The 18,733-nt window shown below is 41.0% G+C and overlaps 1 protein-coding gene, 1 long non-coding RNA gene and 3 other non-coding genes across 6 annotated transcripts; 1 reads left to right on the forward strand and 4 right to left on the reverse strand.

The window, feature by feature from the left end:
* Nucleotides 1-5,978: 5,978 nt before the first annotated feature.
* On the forward strand, nucleotides 5,979-15,753 carry ctps1a (CTP synthase 1a). 2 transcript variants are annotated; one of them, XM_088010069.1, is made up of 18 exons: nucleotides 5,979-6,283; nucleotides 7,871-8,052; nucleotides 8,118-8,288; nucleotides 9,296-9,396; nucleotides 9,517-9,633; nucleotides 9,795-9,878; nucleotides 11,982-12,062; nucleotides 12,137-12,288; nucleotides 12,375-12,507; nucleotides 12,965-13,053; nucleotides 13,135-13,232; nucleotides 13,322-13,381; nucleotides 13,476-13,519; nucleotides 13,604-13,700; nucleotides 13,776-13,831; nucleotides 15,101-15,197; nucleotides 15,260-15,404; nucleotides 15,479-15,753. In XM_088010069.1, exons 2-18 carry the CDS (start codon nucleotides 7,884-7,886, stop codon nucleotides 15,549-15,551), a joined length of 1,767 nt encoding a protein of 588 aa, XP_087866195.1. In that variant the 5' UTR covers nucleotides 5,979-6,283; nucleotides 7,871-7,883; the 3' UTR covers nucleotides 15,552-15,753. The 2 variants fall into 2 exon arrangements, with proteins under 2 accessions (XP_087866195.1, XP_014856014.2); XM_015000528.2 differs by having other exon boundaries at nucleotides 5,980-6,283; nucleotides 13,135-13,229; nucleotides 13,319-13,381.
* LOC106925945 (uncharacterized) lies at nucleotides 15,752-17,496 on the reverse strand. Its single transcript, XR_001419957.2, has 6 exons — nucleotides 17,381-17,496; nucleotides 16,812-16,861; nucleotides 16,550-16,587; nucleotides 16,330-16,383; nucleotides 16,061-16,121; nucleotides 15,752-15,906 (listed from the first exon to the last, which is right to left on the reverse strand). It is a non-coding gene; the product is annotated as an uncharacterized LOC106925945 (long non-coding RNA).
* Nucleotides 15,965-16,035, reverse strand: LOC148156355 (small nucleolar RNA SNORD99). Its single transcript, XR_015764723.1, has one exon. It is a non-coding gene; the product is annotated as a small nucleolar RNA SNORD99 (small nucleolar RNA).
* Nucleotides 16,164-16,291, reverse strand: LOC148156356 (small nucleolar RNA SNORA44). Its single transcript, XR_015764718.1, has one exon. It is a non-coding gene; the product is annotated as a small nucleolar RNA SNORA44 (small nucleolar RNA).
* On the reverse strand, nucleotides 16,636-16,772 carry LOC148156357 (small nucleolar RNA SNORA16B/SNORA16A family). The gene has a single exon (XR_015764710.1). It is a non-coding gene; the product is annotated as a small nucleolar RNA SNORA16B/SNORA16A family (small nucleolar RNA).
* Nucleotides 17,497-18,733: the final 1,237 nt, after the last annotated feature.

Raw genomic sequence — 18,733 nt, forward strand, 5'->3', positions numbered from 1 at the left:
AAATCAACAGAAGGCTCGATAGTGGCAAAAGACAAAACTAGATCCTGTTAAGCATTCTTCAAAATAAAAGACTTCCTCTCTCCAAAATAAATCATAAATCAGCAAAAGCTGAATGGCCTCCTTTAAGCGTCCTGAGAAACAATCACCTAATGATCGTGATTCATAAATCTCTACTCGGCTTGGCTCCAGCATCCTTAAACTTTCTTTTACATAGGTCTGTTAATTCCCATTCTTTACGTTTTAACAATATTTTTCTTTTACATGTTCCACTTTTCTGAACTGAAAAAGGGAAGCAAGCTTTTAGTGTGATGGCTCCTACAGCCTGGAAACAGCTCCAGTCTGAAATAAAGATGTCAAAGCTGGTTTCACTGGACTTATTTCGAGCGATTCTTAAAAACAGACGAGATTCTATTAAACAGTGTCACTGTTTTTAAATTCTTTTCTACTGTTTTACACTTCTGCATATGCATTAATTAATTTTATTTTGTAACCAGGTTGCTGTGTGTTGCAGACTTCTACCCAGGTCCCTCTTGAAAATAAGATAAGATGTGTATCTCAACGGGGTTTACCTGATAAAATAAAATAAATAAAATAAAAAAATAAAATAATAATATTTGTCAAATATTGGTCAACAATTTTTAATATTTGTCGACAAACAAGGAGCAAAGAAGAGACACCTCTCCTTTACCATATAGGTGACTTAAAATAATGTTTTCTAATGGAGACAAAGAGGGTAGATAAAGATTATTGTGTTGCTTTGATAAAATAAAACTCTGAACTTGAAGATAGTTATAGAAATATTTTGTAGGAATATCATGTTTGTTTTTAATTTCTTCAAGTTACATAAATATCTTCCCTGAAAAAAGATCAGACACTTTAGTTATATTCTTAGCAGTTTAAATCCTGCTCTACATGGATGAACATTACATCGGATAGTTGTTGCATTTCTCCCAAATAATCAAGTGTTTTTTGCCAGATCATCATTGTATTTTTCAGAAATGGGTATTTTGTTTGCTTAATTGACCTTTTCCTGCCTGATGAGTACATGTACAAGTCTATAGCAATAGAGATCCAGTGGGACACAATAGTAACCCATGCTGGGGGCTGTCTGGCAGTAAAGTAAAACATTGCTGCCCTGATCTGGGTTGAAATAACATAATAGGTTTGATAATTGTTAACACCCTCTGTCATATGGCTGATATAAGACAGACAGTTTCATTCTCGGGCGTTTACCATTTAAGTGAAGTTGGAAAAAGTTATATTTAGCTCCTTAAAGAAGAAGGGGAGTGAGGAAATTGAAACTGATTGGAAAACATATAAGAATTTTGGCAATATTGTAATTTTTATAATATTGATGTGACCAATTAAGGAGATGAGTAGCATCTTTAACTATTAAACTTTTAAAGCTAACATACTTAGACACTTCTGATCTGGAATAGATTATTCATCTCTGATGCTACGTTGCATCACTATAAATCGGAATCTGAAAAGTTGTTGGCATTATTATCCCAGCTGATGGATCCTTGTAAGCCACACAAAAAGGCAGGTGCTCTAGGACAAAAAAGTGAAAGAAAACAGAAGGTTAAAATAATAACAAATATTGTAAATGTGATAGGAGTTTATTTCTAATGCATTCCAGATGCAAACATATTTTTAAATCTCTCATTGCTGAGGTTTCAATTCAGATAAAGATTTCACAAATCACAAACTAGGTTTGAAATATTCTGCCATTAGCGTAGATTAGAATAATCTACTCCAGATTTGAAGTGTCGATGTATGTTCGTTTTTAAAGCAGAACAAATTATTTCTTAACATTTATATGTTAAATATAATTTCCATGATTAGTTACTTATTTACAGTCATATGTCAAGTCATATGTTAAGTATAATTTACATGATTATTATTATTCACCGAATTTAACTTGATTGTACACAATTCCAAAAGGTGACGTGAAAAATAATTAAATTCAAAGCTTTCTGTATGATTTATTTTGGAGAGAGGAAGTCTTTTATTTTGAAGAATGCTTAACAGGATCTAGTTTTGTCTTTTGCCACTATCGAGCCTTCTGTTGATTTCGGTTGCTTGGTTACGAACAGCCGTAGTTCAGCAAGTGTACTGTTAAAACAAATCTGAACAGAAACTGTTCAGCAAATACGTCTGAGCCTCCGTTATAATCTCCCTTTAGCCATTTCCCGAATCAGAAGCTACAATCGGAAGCCAACTTGAGCTTCGATCCAGACAGTCAGGAACGCCGCTACAGCTAGAGGACCGGACTGACGTTTCCTTCTGTGCAGTCCCGTTCTGTTTAGGATCCTGCTCAGAGTACGCATGCTATTAATGGTTTTAACCACAGTGCAAAGCAGCATCCGTATCTCTACATGTTGTAGACCAAACATGAAAGGAAACCTGACCAATTCATGTTAGCCACTGCACTAGCCTAGCATAATACCGCCACTTCCTGGACCTAAAATTATCATGTTTTAACAAGATAAATATCACGTTTTAACGAGATAACTATCACGTTTTAACGAGATACGTATCACGTTTTAACGAGATAACTATCACGTTTTAACGACATACGTATCACGTTTTAACGACATACGTATCACGTTTTAACGAGATAACTATCACGTTTTAACGACATACGTATCACGTTTTAACGACATACGTATCACGTTTTAACGAGATACGTATCACGTTTTAACGACATACGTATCACGTTTTAACGACATACGTATCACGTTTTAACGAGATACGTATCACGTTTTAACGACATACGTATCACGTTTTAACGACATACGTATCACGTTTTAACGACATACGTATCACGTTTTAACGAGATACTATCACGTTTTAACGACATACGTATCACGTTATAACGTGATAGCGCTCGAAATTTTTTTTTTCCTGCGTGATAGCAATGCGCTTCCGTATGAATTTATAGCCTGAGAGGTTAAAAAATGAGACTTACTCATTTTTTTACAACTTTCCATATATTAATTACTGAAACATGAAGTGTGTTGTTTTCTTTAAACAAAGTTGGAAAAAAAACAAACAAACTGGCATTTCCAAGCATCTGGTCTCCCTGACTGCGGCTCCTGCTCCATCTCTAATAGGAGGAAATGGCTTTTAGTGCGGTAGAGGATCCAGCCCTTCTGTGGGAGTTTAATTCAATCACAGCTCGGGTCAAAAATGAATTAAAACTCTCATTAAGCCCCCTCCCTCCTGTATTCCAGCCTAACAAGTGGAGGTTTGGGTGTTACATGCTCGGCTTTGGAGCTCTGTGAGTCAGCAATCAGTCACCGCTAGTTCCATCATTTTGTTATTTTAATTTGCTCGTGCCCACCCACACAGTGGACACAGTGAACCCGGCTGAAGATGAGCCAAGCAATCAGCGGGGCGCTCTTTATGCACGACCTGAACTCACCATGGTACAGCCGAGCCCAGGCGCTGGCCGGACTTCATATTTCACCGAGAACAATGAGGAGAGCGGAAAGCAATCGGCATCACAGGACTGCTGACCTTTCCACACAACACTGTAACTAACCACTTTGAACTGTGGCCATTTATTACAAGGAGCAAAGCAGTGAGAAGTATTGAGCAGTGACTGGAGTAAAGGGAAGAAACGCTGTGTTTTAGCCCCACATCTCTCTGAAGCAGGACCGACTCAGCTTTGCTTTGTCGCCTCTGAACAACGGCTCCCATTATGACTGCAGATACACGGCCCCAGCTGAAAGCCACTCTGTTTGGTGTGATTGAATTAAGACCACTTCAACTTTCACTCTCATAAACCCTGCTAGATATTTTTGATTCTCTTCTAGTAAAAGAAATAATTATACTTCAAAGTGTATCAGGCACTGGACTAAGTGCAGGTAAGAGGCTGGTGGAATCTTTGCAGCTTAAAGCAAACACGTCTTTTTTATTATCAGTAGACAAAAGGGTTTCATACGTGCCAAATATTCTACTCCTCCCCACCCATCTCCTCAAAAGGTACTCATCAGAATTCCAAGACAAGCGCTCCCCCTACAGGTTAAAAACAGATGCTGAGTGACGCAGTATAAGGCGTGGGCGGGGCTGGATGGCAGAATTGACAGAGAAATACCGACATCTGGTGGCCAACTGCAAGATCTACAAATAAAAATAAACATCTAATGTGGGATACAGCAACTTTTACAACTTTAAGCGCTTCGGTATGAAGACTCTGTTTACTAAATCAAAGCGTGCATATGTATCAAATTATATATACATACCAACAACTTAAATTTATTTTGGGATTTAAAATAATGTATACCCTATAAACATTTTTAGGTTAAACATACACTGGTTTGTAAAAGTATTCACACCATTTGAACCTACTTATAAGGATATCTAGTGCTAGGCTGAAATCCCTCCAAACGGAAACATGGGAGCCACATTATGGTAATATAGACTCATAAACCACATGTCTTGTTGCTAAAAATAAATTCAGGGAAGATGAAGACAGACAGACAGAAGGGGGGTCAGAAGGGCTAAGCACGGTTGGAACAGGCTGGATTCCTCTCCTGTTTAAAGCCAGCTGAGGGAGGAATGTCATTCTGCACATGCTGCACATGCTCAATAACATTCTCTTAAGAAGCAATTTCAACAGGTAATATGTTCTCATATTATCCAGTTTGGTGGGATACATGCCAAGTTTAGCATGGCCTGACATAACTAACTAAATCACTGTTCTTTTAAAATGAAGAGTATTAATCAGTTAAGTCAAAACATTTCAAGTTAAATGGCTGTTGTGACAATTGTCCATTAATTAAACCTTAATGTTAAGCACCAGGTGTGTCTCACTGTCTTGTAAACATCTCTTCCCTTTTTATGGTGTATTCAATGCACCTTGGAATTCTGAATTAATATCTGGGAATGGTTTCCTACTAAACCAGTGGATTTGTCTGATCAAATTATGCACTGTTAGCAACATGATATATTTCTCTGCGTTTTATGTACACAAATTCTACAGCAACATGTATTTTGTTTGAGGCTACAAGACGCAATTTAAATATAAACAAGTTAAAAATAAAACTAAGAAAGTCAAATGTTTTTCACCAACTGAAAATACAGTGTGGCTCATGGTGATAGATGCTGTAGTTAGAACTCGTTAACTCGACAACTCAATTGTACATTTCCTTGAACACAGTTCATTTTAGCATCTGGATATATAAAATGGTTAGTCACAGTCTAAGGACGATAATAAAAATACCATAGATGTAGCGACTTCTAAATGTAACACAGTTTAATTAGTGTAATGTCATTCCAAGATCCAAGTTGTAAATTCTGAGGTGATTGGATTATAAGATTTATTCTTCAGGCTCCAATAATTTGGGGACTGTTACAGAATGAGAATGAACACATGCAATGAGAATGGAATGAGAACCTTTGTTAGGTAAGTAATAAGTACAAGTAACTAAGTCTGCCCTAGTCACTGGAGGATAAAAGTAACAGCTTAAAAAATGTGCTGCAGCAGCAGCCAAAGGATATTTAATTTTGTCTATTAGAAATTCATTACAGGCCCAAATACAATTATAAAGACTCAGATCAGCTGATTATTTCGATATAAATATAACTGAATTTTGACACTTTAATTTTTTAAATGTGTAACTTTTTAGATTTAGGTAACGCAATCAAAATATGTAAACCAATAGCCACGAATGGACTATTATTCTTTTTCAAATCCAAATAAAAAAATAAAATTCACATTACATGCTAATATTATGTAGTTCCGATATTTTACATTGTCGAGCTGCACCGTTTGTCTCTTCTTTATTACTGTCCGTTATTCAGAGAAACGAGAAGCTAGCAGTGCTGCAAAATCTCGGTCATTCTGCTCCAAAACTTAACCACGTGTTCCTGGCGCTGCTCCTGATTAAACTCATAATTACGCTCCTCTGTTCTGAATAGCTCTCTGACAGCAGACGGCATGTCCGTCTCCTCTTTCTACCGGAAGTAAGAACTATAATCGTTTCCACAGTAACCCTCCCAGGACAAGTGTTCAGAAAACGTCCTCGTGTAATGTTAGTTTCGAGGTGGCCGTGAAGGCAGCATAGGACTGTCATCAGTGATGTAGCAGCCCGTATCGTGCTTCCAACACGTGTTGAGACAATCTGAAGGGGTCGATGGCTCTATGAGGAGGCACTTTTACGAAAAACGTCAATATTTGGGACGTGAAACTGACTCGCCGGGTAAAGGTTTATTGGGCCTCTGTGTAGCTGTTTATTTCTTAAAGTAGGACGCCATCGTTGAGGATTATTTTTCGGTAAGTTGAAATGACAGGTTTGTTGGTTAGCTTGTATCAAGTTAGGTTACAATATGTACTTGGGATAAGCATCCGGTTAAAGTAATACAAATATTTTCAAATACGTAAATTGCGTAGGCAATTGTAATTCATACAGTTGATTTTCAAATGTGCTACACCTCTCAACACAGCAGAGTTTGTAACGCTGGTGGGAATGATCTGTGTTTTAACTTGCTTCTTAATTTGAAAGCAGTGTACACTGCACTAATTCGTTTGCTAGACTTCAGACGGTGCTATCGTTTTGTCTTCTATGACTTAAACGGTTTTTACGCAAATGTTTTATCAGCATTTCTCACTATGTGACGCTATAGAGCTACTGTGAAGCACTGCTAACGCGTACGCTTAGCAAAAAGCTAACTGTACTGGCGGCATTGTTGGTCCTGCTGGGATATATTCCTCCACAGGGTTAACTTGGACGAGCGGTTTGCCTCGTTTTCTTTATAGTGCGTGACTCTCCGCCCTTCAGGACTGCGACGCAAACGTAATCGAGCGCCCCAAGCCTGCCCAGCTTTATGCCGGGAAAATGCCGCATCAATTTAGTTCCTGCGTTATCGACCAGGAATCCGGTAGTTGGTATTTTTTTCTTTATCTTTATGATTAAGCAGCATTATTTTTTGTTTTACAACGTTTTCCTTGCCTTTATATTGAGCTTTATTTGGTTTTAATTAATTAATTAAACCATAACCGGCAAGAGAGACTGGGAATAAGTAAAAAAGTTACTTTTCTCAAAACAAACGATTTCATCTGAACGAGCAGCAAGATACAACGTATTAAGGCTGAACATTAAAGCTAAAGACGTTCTGGGGTCCGCTTTGACCCCTCAGATTACATTGAAATCTGTGAAACTTGTTTATGAAGGTCCGCTGTTCTCAACTGTTCAAAATAGCGTATTTTCGTAATATTATTTCGTGTATCATAGTGCACTGTAAAATGCAGCCCAGCACAACAGCAGCAAGTAAAACTACAACTCAAAGTTCAGATATTGAATTCTTACCGAGTCCCAGCTACTTCATCAGATAAACACCAGTTTTCAGTCGCTATTGTTAAGCATTATTGTACCTTTACCTCACTAAATCAAAGGCATCGTATTTGCTAATTCTTTTGTCCTCAATTTGTGGGGAATAAAGACGCTTAAATACCTTTTGCATTACGTACTCCAGGAGCATTCAGATATTCATTTACTTATTGGGTGGCAGAGACTTTTTTAAAAAAAATAACTTTATAATTTTGTCAAAGCAAATGGCAGAAAACTGAAAGATGCTTTCCTGGTATATTTTAATAGATTGGTATAAAAAATGGTAAATGGATAAAGTTCTAAATAATTTAATGAAATTCAAGTACATTATTTTAAAAGCAAGTTAGTGCTTCTGAGCTTGAGACGGTGTCCTGAGCAGCATTAACACTCACTTGACCTAATGTCTGCGCAGTCTAATGTTCAATAAACTTACTTTGTGTTGTTGGTGTTAAGTTAGTGTTGTGTACCAGAGCTTGCCTGATACTTTTAAAGTACCACGTTGGAATGAGAACTGTGTCTTATTCCATCTCCAGGCAGTAAAGCACCATGATGAAATACATCCTGGTAACGGGCGGCGTCATCTCAGGCATCGGCAAAGGGATCATCGCGAGCAGTGTGGGCACCATCCTCAAGTCCTGCGGCCTGCATGTGACCGCCATCAAGATTGACCCGTACATCAACATTGACGCCGGAACCTTCTCACCGTACGAGCATGGTACGTCTGCAGGCCCGGCAGTTTACCGCTGTGGCGTACAGTTGTCTCACGTTGTCCGTGTCCAGGTGAAGTGTTTGTGCTGGACGATGGCGGTGAGGTGGATCTGGACCTGGGCAACTACGAACGCTTCCTTGACATCCGGCTCACAAAAGACAACAACCTGACAACCGGGAAGGTCTATCAGTCGGTCATCAACAAAGAGAGGAGGGGCGACTACCTGGGCAAGACCGTGCAGGGTAAATGAGTCCAGGGTTAAAACTGGTGCTGTCAATCCATTAAAAATATCTAATCAGACTCTAGTGCTCTCAATAATCACTGTGCCTTACTCTGAATGCTTAAAATGTAAATATGCACACAATCATGGTTCTTGCAGGAATGGGCAAGCCTCTACTTCTGCCTACTCCAACTAATTAGAATTCAAGCAGTTATCTGATTTTTTTTTTTTTGCAGCAGCAGAAAGCAGGTAATGTAGCCTACCAGTACTAAACAGGCAGTAAGAGACACTTATTCCACTACACATGCATATAAGTAGTAGAAAACTTGTTCAGCTGCTTTTTCAACTGACAGATGAGATGTATTTTATTTTCTAGATATTTTTGTGCCCCAAGCCTTTGTGATGCCGCCCTGGGCAGCTGCCCATAAATCCCATATCAAAAACTGCCACTGTCTGCATGTTTTCAATAAACATATTTAAGAAAATGTTTTATTATCTCAAGCATGTCTGAAGATTTTCAGTTTTCTGTGTTTTTTGTATTCAGGAAGGTTTAAAGAAAGCCATTTTTTCTTAAACGTTAATTTAGAAATGTCCCTCTCCATCATTTGCTGAATGACTTGTGCAATGAGGCGACAGTCTCTTGTCCTCAACCGGCTGAGCGACCAGCAGAATTCCTGCATGTGAAACCTGAAACATGTAGACTAAAAAATGTTTAACTTTTCTTGCTGTCGTGAAGAACTTTCACATTTGGCTGTTGTTCTTCGCTCCCCATGTGTCCAGTTCATAATATTCTTCTGTGAACAAGGTAACCCTCCAGGGCAAAAAGACTTTTAGGTATTTTGATTAATCTTTGTTGTGCAATATTGACGCATTGAAATTTTCAGATGAAACAAATTAGTTAACATTGACAGCCCTGGTTAAAACTTCATGTTAACTCCTACCAGTCTGTGGTTATGAAATATTAACATGTTGCTCCTGATCACCATGTTTTACACTACACTAATGTTCCTGCTGCACTTTGTTTTCCAGTGGTGCCACACATTACAGATGCCATCCAGGAGTGGGTGTTGAAACAGGCCAAAGTTCCCGTTGACGGTGATGAAATAGAGCCTCAAGTCTGCGTCATAGAGGTAAACTCTGCGGTTTGCAGCTTTTGGGTTTTATTGTGGGGACTTTGATAACTGTTTCTGCCTCCGGAGTTAAAAAAGCCTGTCGGGAGGGTCAACCCTGATCTCCGTTTGCGTTTGCAGCTTGGAGGAACTGTCGGCGACATTGAGAGCATGCCCTTCATCGAGGCGTTCAGGCAGTTCCAGTTTAAAGTGAAGAGGGAGAACTTCTGCAACATCCACGTCAGTCTGATACCACAGGTAGGACGCAAACCGCTAACCACCTCACGCCATTTCATTGGGAACCCTGCTGCTCACACAACCCACTGCTTCTTCCTCGTGTGTGTGTGTGTGTGTGTGTGTGTGTGTGTGTGTGTGTGTGTGTGTGTGTGTGTGTGTGTGTGTGTGTTTGTTGTGGACAGCCCAGTGCGACAGGAGAGCAGAAGACTAAACCAACACAGAACAGCGTGAGAGAGCTGAGGGGCCTGGGCCTTTCTCCTGACCTGGTGAGTTTACAGAAGCATGTCCTCCATTAGAAGAGTCCAGGTTACAGTACAACAGTTTTTGTGGCTAGCCACGTTAGCAGCAGTAGTTTGAAGTTGGGCTGGTGTAAACATTTATTTTAGTAATCTATCAATTATTCTGATAAGTAATTAAGTAAAAATTTGATAAAACAAAACCAGTTAAAGGTGGATATGCCTGGGGGAAAAGGTTGTTAGGTCAGGCACCCTACGTTGTGCTTACAGCACTTAGTATTCATCACATAGGCAGAAGTAAGAGCGTAGTGCAACATAAATAATCATCAACACATGGCGCTAAAACCTAATTTAACGAAGCTTGGAGGCAGGTAATTTGCCTCGACATGTGCTCCGGCCTCGACATATCATCCAAAATCCATTTTTTTCGGCCCTTAAACACATTCTGTTGTAAACTTGGAGTCTCTTGAACTGCAGAAGAGTTTAATTTAGTCTCTCCTGGTGCAGCGTAGATATCTTTACATTCTGTTTCAGTCATATTTTTCAATTTATTCCGTTTTCTCTATTCCCTGTTATGTTTTTCAAACTATTACAGTATATTAGGGCTGTAGTGATACAATAATCTCACGATACGATACACGATATTCTGCTCAAGATACGATATATATTGCAATATTCAGCAAACAATACAATTCAATACACTTTTGCGATTTTCTGAAAGATTTTAGAGGGACAGAGTGATTTTGGTGACATTTTGTGACTGTTTTAGAGTTGGACTGAATTCATTTAACTGAAAACTGATTAAAAGCACCAACTACACAATACCTGGCTCTGGTTGGACATGGACACAGACTTAAAGTCGCCAGCTGGACAAAATGAATCAAAGAAGTGGTGAGAAAACATGTTTCTTTTAATTGAAACAGTACAAACTGTAGCTTACATGCATTTGTAAAGTAAATAAAGTGCACCAAGTAGCCTGCTCTGAATAGTTTGATACCTTTTTAACCTTGACACTTAACATCTGAAGGAATCACTCTAAGCCTGATGACCTAATCACTCTCCTGGCGAAGCAAGCAGTGAGTGAGCAAGGTGACAGTTGGATGTTAGTATACTTGCGGATGAATATCAATTTTTTTTCTAGGAAAGAGAATATAGATGTATATCGCAAAATCGATATTACACAGCCCTACAGTATATTATTTATATATATATATATATTCAGAGAAATGGGGCATTACTACAGGAACTAGTATACCACAAGTCACATCTGCGTGACACAGATAAAGATGAAGGAAAACTAGCACAAAATAAGTAGTGCATACTGATGAACAGGGCATTCAGTCCACCTCCTACATGATTTATTAATATTTTCTTAACATAACCGAGTGAGACAAATCACGTATACATGAAGTGAAAAGATAAATGAATAAAATTAAAAGATTAATAAAATAAGCTCAAGAGAAAATGGTGAAGGGTGTTAATTACACTATTTGCTGTGTAACTGCCAAACAAGGTTAAGGACTTCCAGCTAACCAGTTTCACAAATCTGCTATTTTTATTTCTGGCAGCAATTTTGTCGTTCAAGTCCAATGATGCCGAAGCTACTAGTGGATAAGTCAGAATGTTGGGTTGATTGGTAGATTGACTCCCAGCAGTCCAGCTTGATGGATTTGATTGGTCAATTCTGTCTTATCAATGGAAACAGTAAACTACAGAAGCCAGACTAATGCAAAAAAATGTTTTTCACTAAAAATCAAATTCCTATAAGCAGCAAATTCAATTAATCTCTAAAATCGATTTATTGCCTTGTGTTCATGTCAAAGAACAACATGGCCATCGAGACACAGCCATAAATTTTCATAATGATGTCCCATGGCTGAAACCTCCAACGTTACATGAACAGTTGAAGCGTTGTAGACCAGTGGTGCTGATTCAGGATGACAGCAGGTTCTTCATTAACAGTCATTTAGTTGGAGCAAAAACAGCAGGTCCAACACTGACACGGACGATTTAGAGATAAAAGGTCAACCAGTGTGACTGAACCAGCTCTGGATGAGCTTCTCTAGCATTCAGTTGTAGTCTAATCCTTTCTGAGGACGTCCAGCCTCATCTCCGCTGTTCCACCTCTTCCAGATCATGTGCCGTTGCACCACCGCTCTGGAGAATTCAGTGAAAGAGAAGATCTCCATGTTCTGCCATGTAGAGCCTCAACAGGTAGGTGGAGCGCTACGGCTTGAGTCTCTGTGTTCCTCTACGGTTCTAAACCTCTCCTGTCTCCGTCTCTGCAGGTCATCTGCGTCCATGACGTCTCGTCCATTTACAGAGTCCCCCTTCTGCTGGAGGATCAGGGCGTGGTGGGCTACCTGAGCAGCCGACTCAACATGCCCATCGAGACCAAGTCCAGGACCATGCTCACCAAGTGGAAGGAGATGTCAGACAGGTGGGCAGTGGGGGGTTCTGGAGGAGTCTGGGTCGCTGTTCCTCAGAGAGTCGGGTGGTATGCTGATGCTGATGGTGTGGTTGCAGGTCCGACAGACTGCTGGAGCAGTGTTCCATAGCTCTGGTGGGGAAGTACACCAAGTTCTCAGATTCCTATGCTTCGGTTATTAAGGCTCTGGAACATTCTGCTCTGGCCATCAGCCACAGACTGGAGGTTAAGGTGAGCCTGTCATCACATGAGACTGATGTGTTCACTTAAAGTTTAGATGTTCGCACTGGTTGGCTCAAATACATGGATATCATGAAGCTTACTGTATTCAAACATACTAGTGAGGATAGTTTAATCTTTAGTCAGAAAAGTTTCCTCTCACTTCTGTGCTGCGTTCCAGTTAGTTGGGAAGTTGGAACTCTGAGCTGGGTTCAGGTTGATCGTCCCAGTTCAGACTACAGCTGGATCGCAGCATCAGATTGATGTTGAGGTGAACATGGCGCCCCATTTTGGCTCCAAGTTCATAGGAATTGGTCAAGGATCAAAAGTCAAATCAAATAAAGTATATTTGATTGAATTGGATTTTCCTAGAGCCTGCTGTAAAACATCTCATACAGCCCCTCATTGTTGCACCTGATATTTCAATCCCAGCCTGGACTGTTGTCTAAATGGCGCCTCTTGTTCTCAGTACATTGATTCGGCGTCTCTGGAGCCAACCACCCTGCAGGAGGAACCAGTGAAGTACCACGACGCATGGCAGAAACTCTGCAGTGCTGAGTGAGTTTCCTGCATTCATCTGCAGTCCACACAGCTTCCAAGTTTAAAGGACGCACATTTAACACGTCCTCCTGTGTTTAGTGGCGTTCTTGTTCCGGGGGGTTTCGGTGTTAGAGGAACTGAGGGGAAGATTCACGCCATCAACTGGGCAAGGAAGCAGAGGAAACCCTTCCTAGGTGAGAGGTCACTGACTGACTGGACCATACTGTGTCACGGATTTATTAGAACAAAACACATTGAACTCTGACTGGTTGTTCCTCTGCAGGCATCTGTCTTGGAATGCAGCTGGCTGTGTGTGAATATGCCAGGAACGTGCTGGGCTGGCCAGGTATGACTGGTGGTGTCACATTTTATAAAGTCAAACTTTTAACCAACCTAGATGGCAACTAACCCAATAAGCTCTCATTCTGTGTGACTTGTAGATGCTAACTCCACTGAGTTCGACCCAGAGTCAAAACATCCTGTGGTGGGTCTTCCTCCTGTCCAGCAGTAATCTCTGGCTGCCTCGCCTCCTGTGAATCGGACTAATTGTTGGCTGTCATGTTCTCAGGTGATCGACATGCCAGAGCACAACCCTGGGCAGATGGGCGGAACTATGAGGCTGGGGAAGAGGCGGACCATTTTCAAAACCAGCAACAGCATTATGCGTAGGGAGCCTCTAATTACTCGTTGTCGGGTAGCTGATTATTGCTGCTGTTGCTAATGACTGCTCTGTCTTCTAGGGAAACTTTATGGAGATGCAGAATATGTGGAGGAGAGGCACAGACATCGCTTTGAGGTAAAAACCACAGAAGTTTTATTGTACTAAGTCTTTTCTATGAGGTGGAGTAGCTGTTTGGCCTTTACCAGCTGCTGTACTCTGGTGGTCAGCTGGCTGAAAGAAGGCTAAAGGTGCATTCACACCAGCCCTGTTTGCTTAGATCGTCCGGTTGGTTTGGGGAGGTGTGAATGTGTAACCAAACTCTGATGAAAACCAAAAAAGTGAACTCTGGTCCGCCAACAAACCTACATGTGGGTTTGGTTGAAGTGAACTCTGGGGCGGTTCTAATGTATAAGTGGACCACTCCAAAGCAGGAAGTGAGCTTCAGTGCAGAGCATTCTGGGTAAATGACAAGCAGTGCAAATGTGCCAGTCTAGTGCTAGCATGAGAAATGGCTCAATGTCTTTTACCAAAGACGAAAGAAATATTCTGCAGCTGCTAGAACCTAATGCCGCTTACGCTGTACTCGGTGTCTTCACTGATCGGAACTTCTAGTTGTTGCACCATTGGTTCTTGGTGCAGCGCCACCACAGGTAAGGAGGTAAGTTTTGGTTAACTACACCACCTGAAAATGTAACAAATGTTACAATTATGGTCTCCAGTCAAGCAGTTTACCAGACTTTCAAGGGTGACACCCTTATGCTACATCCACACAGTAGATCTTGATGCTCAATTCAGATTTTTTTATTTATTTTTTTGTCATGGTTGTTCATGCTGCTGCCTCAATTCAACCGCAGTCAGACTTCTGCTTGAACAGTTTGTGACCTCAAAGCAACCCACATGCAGAAGATTGTAGACACACTGCTTATGGAAGTAATGTTGGAAGGAGCCTTTTATGGATCAGTTTTAATTATTCAGAGATGACGGTATTCTCACATCGTAAGACAAAGGGAGCTGATAAAAAGAAAATGTAGGCTATGGCCTTTTATTGAGCACTGCTTCTGTAGAGAAGTCTGGTTGTGGAGTTGGAGCCAGGACTGGAGGGATTGTGATATGCTTCACTGACAGACTGCTTTCATACTTGCATAATTTTCAGCCATCGTTTCCATCCAGATTTACCACGTCTGGCTTATTCTGACACACGTCTCGCATCGGTGACATAAGTCGGATAAAATGCGACTTTTGTCATTGAACGTTGAAATTGCAGACACTTTGAGCAATCTGAATGTTCAAGTGGAAACTTGCCCAATCTGGCAAAAATCTATAAACAGAATAGTGGAGTGATATTCTATTAAATAAGCACTTAAATTGCCCATTAGTTTTGACAGTACACTGTCTTGTTTTAAGGTAAACCCTGAGCTAAAGAGTCACTTTGAAGACAAAGGCTTCCGCTTCGTTGGACAGGATGTGGAAGGAGAGCGGATGGAGATCATAGAACTTGACGGTAAAACCTAAAACTTGTTGGGTCAGCTCTGGCTGTCTGTTCTAATAGCTTGGGTCTTCCAGATCACCCGTACTTCGTTGGAGTGCAGTACCACCCAGAGTTCACGTCTCGGCCCATCAAGCCGTCTCCGCCGTACCTGGGTCTGCTGCTGGCAGCTGCAGGGAAGCTCCAGGGTTATCTACAGAAAGGCTGCCGGCTGTCTCCACGGTAACCCCACAACTTTTCTGCTCATTATTTGAAAGGAAAAATAAGCTTGCAGTCTGAAAGTGTGTTGTTTCCAGGGACGTGTACAGCGACAGGAGTGGCAGCAGCACCCCAGACTCTGAAATATCAGAGATTCCCACTTGTTACTGATCCTGCATGAATTTCAATACTGGCTGTGCTGTGAGCTGTGGCAGCTGCTTTTAGTGTGAACTCTGTATGAATTGGTCAATAAACTCATTCAGTACTGGAGTGATTCACCTGTCCTCCTGTGGCCTTACTGTAAATATTGCTACACATGTTTCTGTACATCTTTAAAGCATGTAGAGAATCAAATAAACAGACACATTAAGTATTTTCAGTGGTTTTTATTCCAACCCAACAGCTGATAGTTTTACAGCATCAGTTTCACAACCGTTTGTCATGGATTCTTTGCACACATCATCAAGCAGCAGCTTTCTGAACTCCTGGCCTGCAGCTGGTCTCCATGGTGATCTCACACCAACATCTGAAACAGTCATGTTTAGTTTTGGTAAACAGTATCATCTAAATGCACTAAACATCAAGTCTGATCTCAGTCCCATATCCGCAAGCTTCATCCAACAGTCTGCTCACTTCAGAGTCATCATAGACCAGACATTACGTTAGGGTTTGGTTCATACCTTTAGAGGGCAGAGCTAGCGCTCACTTCCCAGTCAACCTGTACACCAACATTTACCCCTTCTGAAAAAGAGTGAAGAGTCAGTGGTTCTGACCAGTCTGCTGACCTGTAGGACGGTTGAGTGGCTGCTGGAGGCAGAGGGGCCTCAGCAGTCAAAGACCACCCCATGTTCTCGCATGCATTTGGAGAACCATGAGCCACATGTAGCTCAGATCCTTAGGATAGCATGCTGCTGTGTTAGCCAAAGGCTGCAGAGCTGAGAAACATTACCTGGATCTGTACAGTCTCCATCCAGTTCATGTCCACATCAGCCAGGGTCATCACCTAAACACAAACCACTTCAATCAGCTTTTTAATAAATCACACTTCCATGCGTTTTGTGAGACTTAAGGCTCAGAAAACAAAAACTCAGTCAGATCAATAATCAGTGAGGGCAAGTTTATCATCACAGCCTGGACTGTCAGCCAGAGCAGCTGGTTCTGGGGCTCACCTGGACCTGCATGTGGTTCCCCCAGCGCTGACTGAGACCTGATCAGAACGGAAATATGACGTCACAATCTGACCTCTACAGACACCAGGTGTCCTTTCCCTAAATGTTGCTGGAGCAGTTACTATTCAACTGAACAGCGACCGTCGGTGAAAGATTTCATCTGGGCTTCCTGTTGACCGGCCGCTGCTACAGCAGAGCACGACCGGCTTCGATAGGAGCCTGAGTATTGGACCGGGTTGAGCGACTGCCGTGCAGAACGTACCTGCGTCCTGAGTCCAGATCCATAACTGCAGAGACGGCAAAGACTGGAAGCTGCAGGTAGAGCACAACCGTCAGATCAGGCTAGTTCCACATGCTAATCCTGATGATTACAGCAACACTGCAGATAAACTTTGAATCTAACGGCTTAAACTGAAGGTGTGCTGAGGATTGGTAATGAATAAGGGGTTTTGGTCGGGTACCGGAACTGGTAAACGGATCTGGTTGTTGCACGGCAGGGAAAATGAGTGAAGCACGACACCTCCTCGCGTGAGGAATGAGCAGGCCGGAGCACGTGGGTCAATGTTAGCAGTCATGCTATAGCTAACTTTAAATTAGCTACGCTAAACATGTCTAATCTCTGTTCAGACCTCGATTGCAATATTTATAAATACAGATGAGAATAAAACTTTAAAATGCAACACACTCTACAACAGTGAGGTAGCTTCTTCTGCTAGCTCTACCCATCTTGCTCATTAGCTAGCCGCCTGCGCTCAACAGTTAAACACACTTAATCAACTAGTTGCCTTTTAAAGTTCAGTATAATGTTAGCTAAACTCAACAAGGTCTTACCAGATCTACAGAACCGCTGCTTCTTCTTCTGATTTTACTACTGCACTACTTCTTTCGGGAGATTCTCAAGGAAAGAGAAGGAAACGCGCCACCTCCTCTGCTTTTATACAGGCTGTAGCCTGTAACTGATTGGTCTTTGTAGGTCACATGACCCAGAGGCATTATGGGATATGTGTTTTTCTTTGAATTTATCAAATAGCTGTCTTCCTGAAGGTACCTGCTAATCACACCAGTGAAAAGAAGAATAGTGTGGGCGCAGGGATACCTACGCACCAGTTGAATTAACTTATAATGTTAGTTGTTGACAGAATTAGGGGAATAAACAAAGCTAAAGCTGTGTCAGATAGTCAAGTTCCATTACTTGATCTACTACTTAGAATATCATATTGTTCCACCTATATCATAAGAACAGTTTTAATCTATTTGTCTAGATTCCTGCTCGTGTATAGACAGAAATGCAGAAGTAGATAGATAAGCGAAAAAGGCCCTGAAGTATGTTATTAAATTAGACAGTCCTCTGAGCATGTGAGGGAAAAATCTGTTGTTTAAAACAAAAATAATTAGGATGTGGCAGGAACAACGGGGTAATAATGACATCTGTAGCAAATAACATCCAAAAGACTGTGAGGGTTGATAGTTGTAGGAATGGAAGTTGGAGAGAAGAAGTAATAACATAACGTCTGAGTACTGGCCTTATGGGGTTCTGTTGTTCTTAAAGGGAAACATCAAATGGGGGCTTGTAATTATTGTAATCAGTTAGAAACAGCAGAGCATGAACACATAAACAGAGGAACATCAATGTTTAAAATCAGTTCTAAGTAGAGAGAAAAAAAAGTACTTTTATTACCCATATTTTTCTTATTTTTCCTATTTCCTCTGCAAGGCGGCGCCTGTTGGGCTGCGAGGCCTCAGCCAACTATCCCCCCTCTCCCACTTCCCATGTGGGATGGATGGTTGTACTGGAACTGCAATTTCGTTGTCTTTCTGACAATGACAATAAAATAATTCTGATTCTGATATTTATTATCCTTATTAGAAGATGTGTCAAACTCTAGTCCTATAAGGAATCCATTAATATTCATTTAATTGTATTAAATGAAAGACATTTATTAAAAACAGAAACCAAAGAAATCACATTTACTCTAAGTATATTGCAGACATTTTGATCTCCTCTGGCAGCTTTAACAGCCTCCAGTCTGAACCTGCAGCCTCCAGCTCAGCCTCCTCTCTTTAGGCTGTTTGCTCCGTTCTTCTCCATCAGGTTGGATGGAGACGACTGTCAGCCATGTTCACCTCTCTCCAGAGATGTCAATCAGATTCGTGTCTGGACTCTGGTTTGGCCCCTTCAGGACA

This window comes from Poecilia mexicana, unplaced genomic scaffold, assembly GCF_051168715.1.
Source record: "Poecilia mexicana isolate PSO_F unplaced genomic scaffold, ASM5116871v1 scaffold_11, whole genome shotgun sequence".
Taxonomy (NCBI): domain Eukaryota; kingdom Metazoa; phylum Chordata; class Actinopteri; order Cyprinodontiformes; family Poeciliidae; genus Poecilia; species Poecilia mexicana.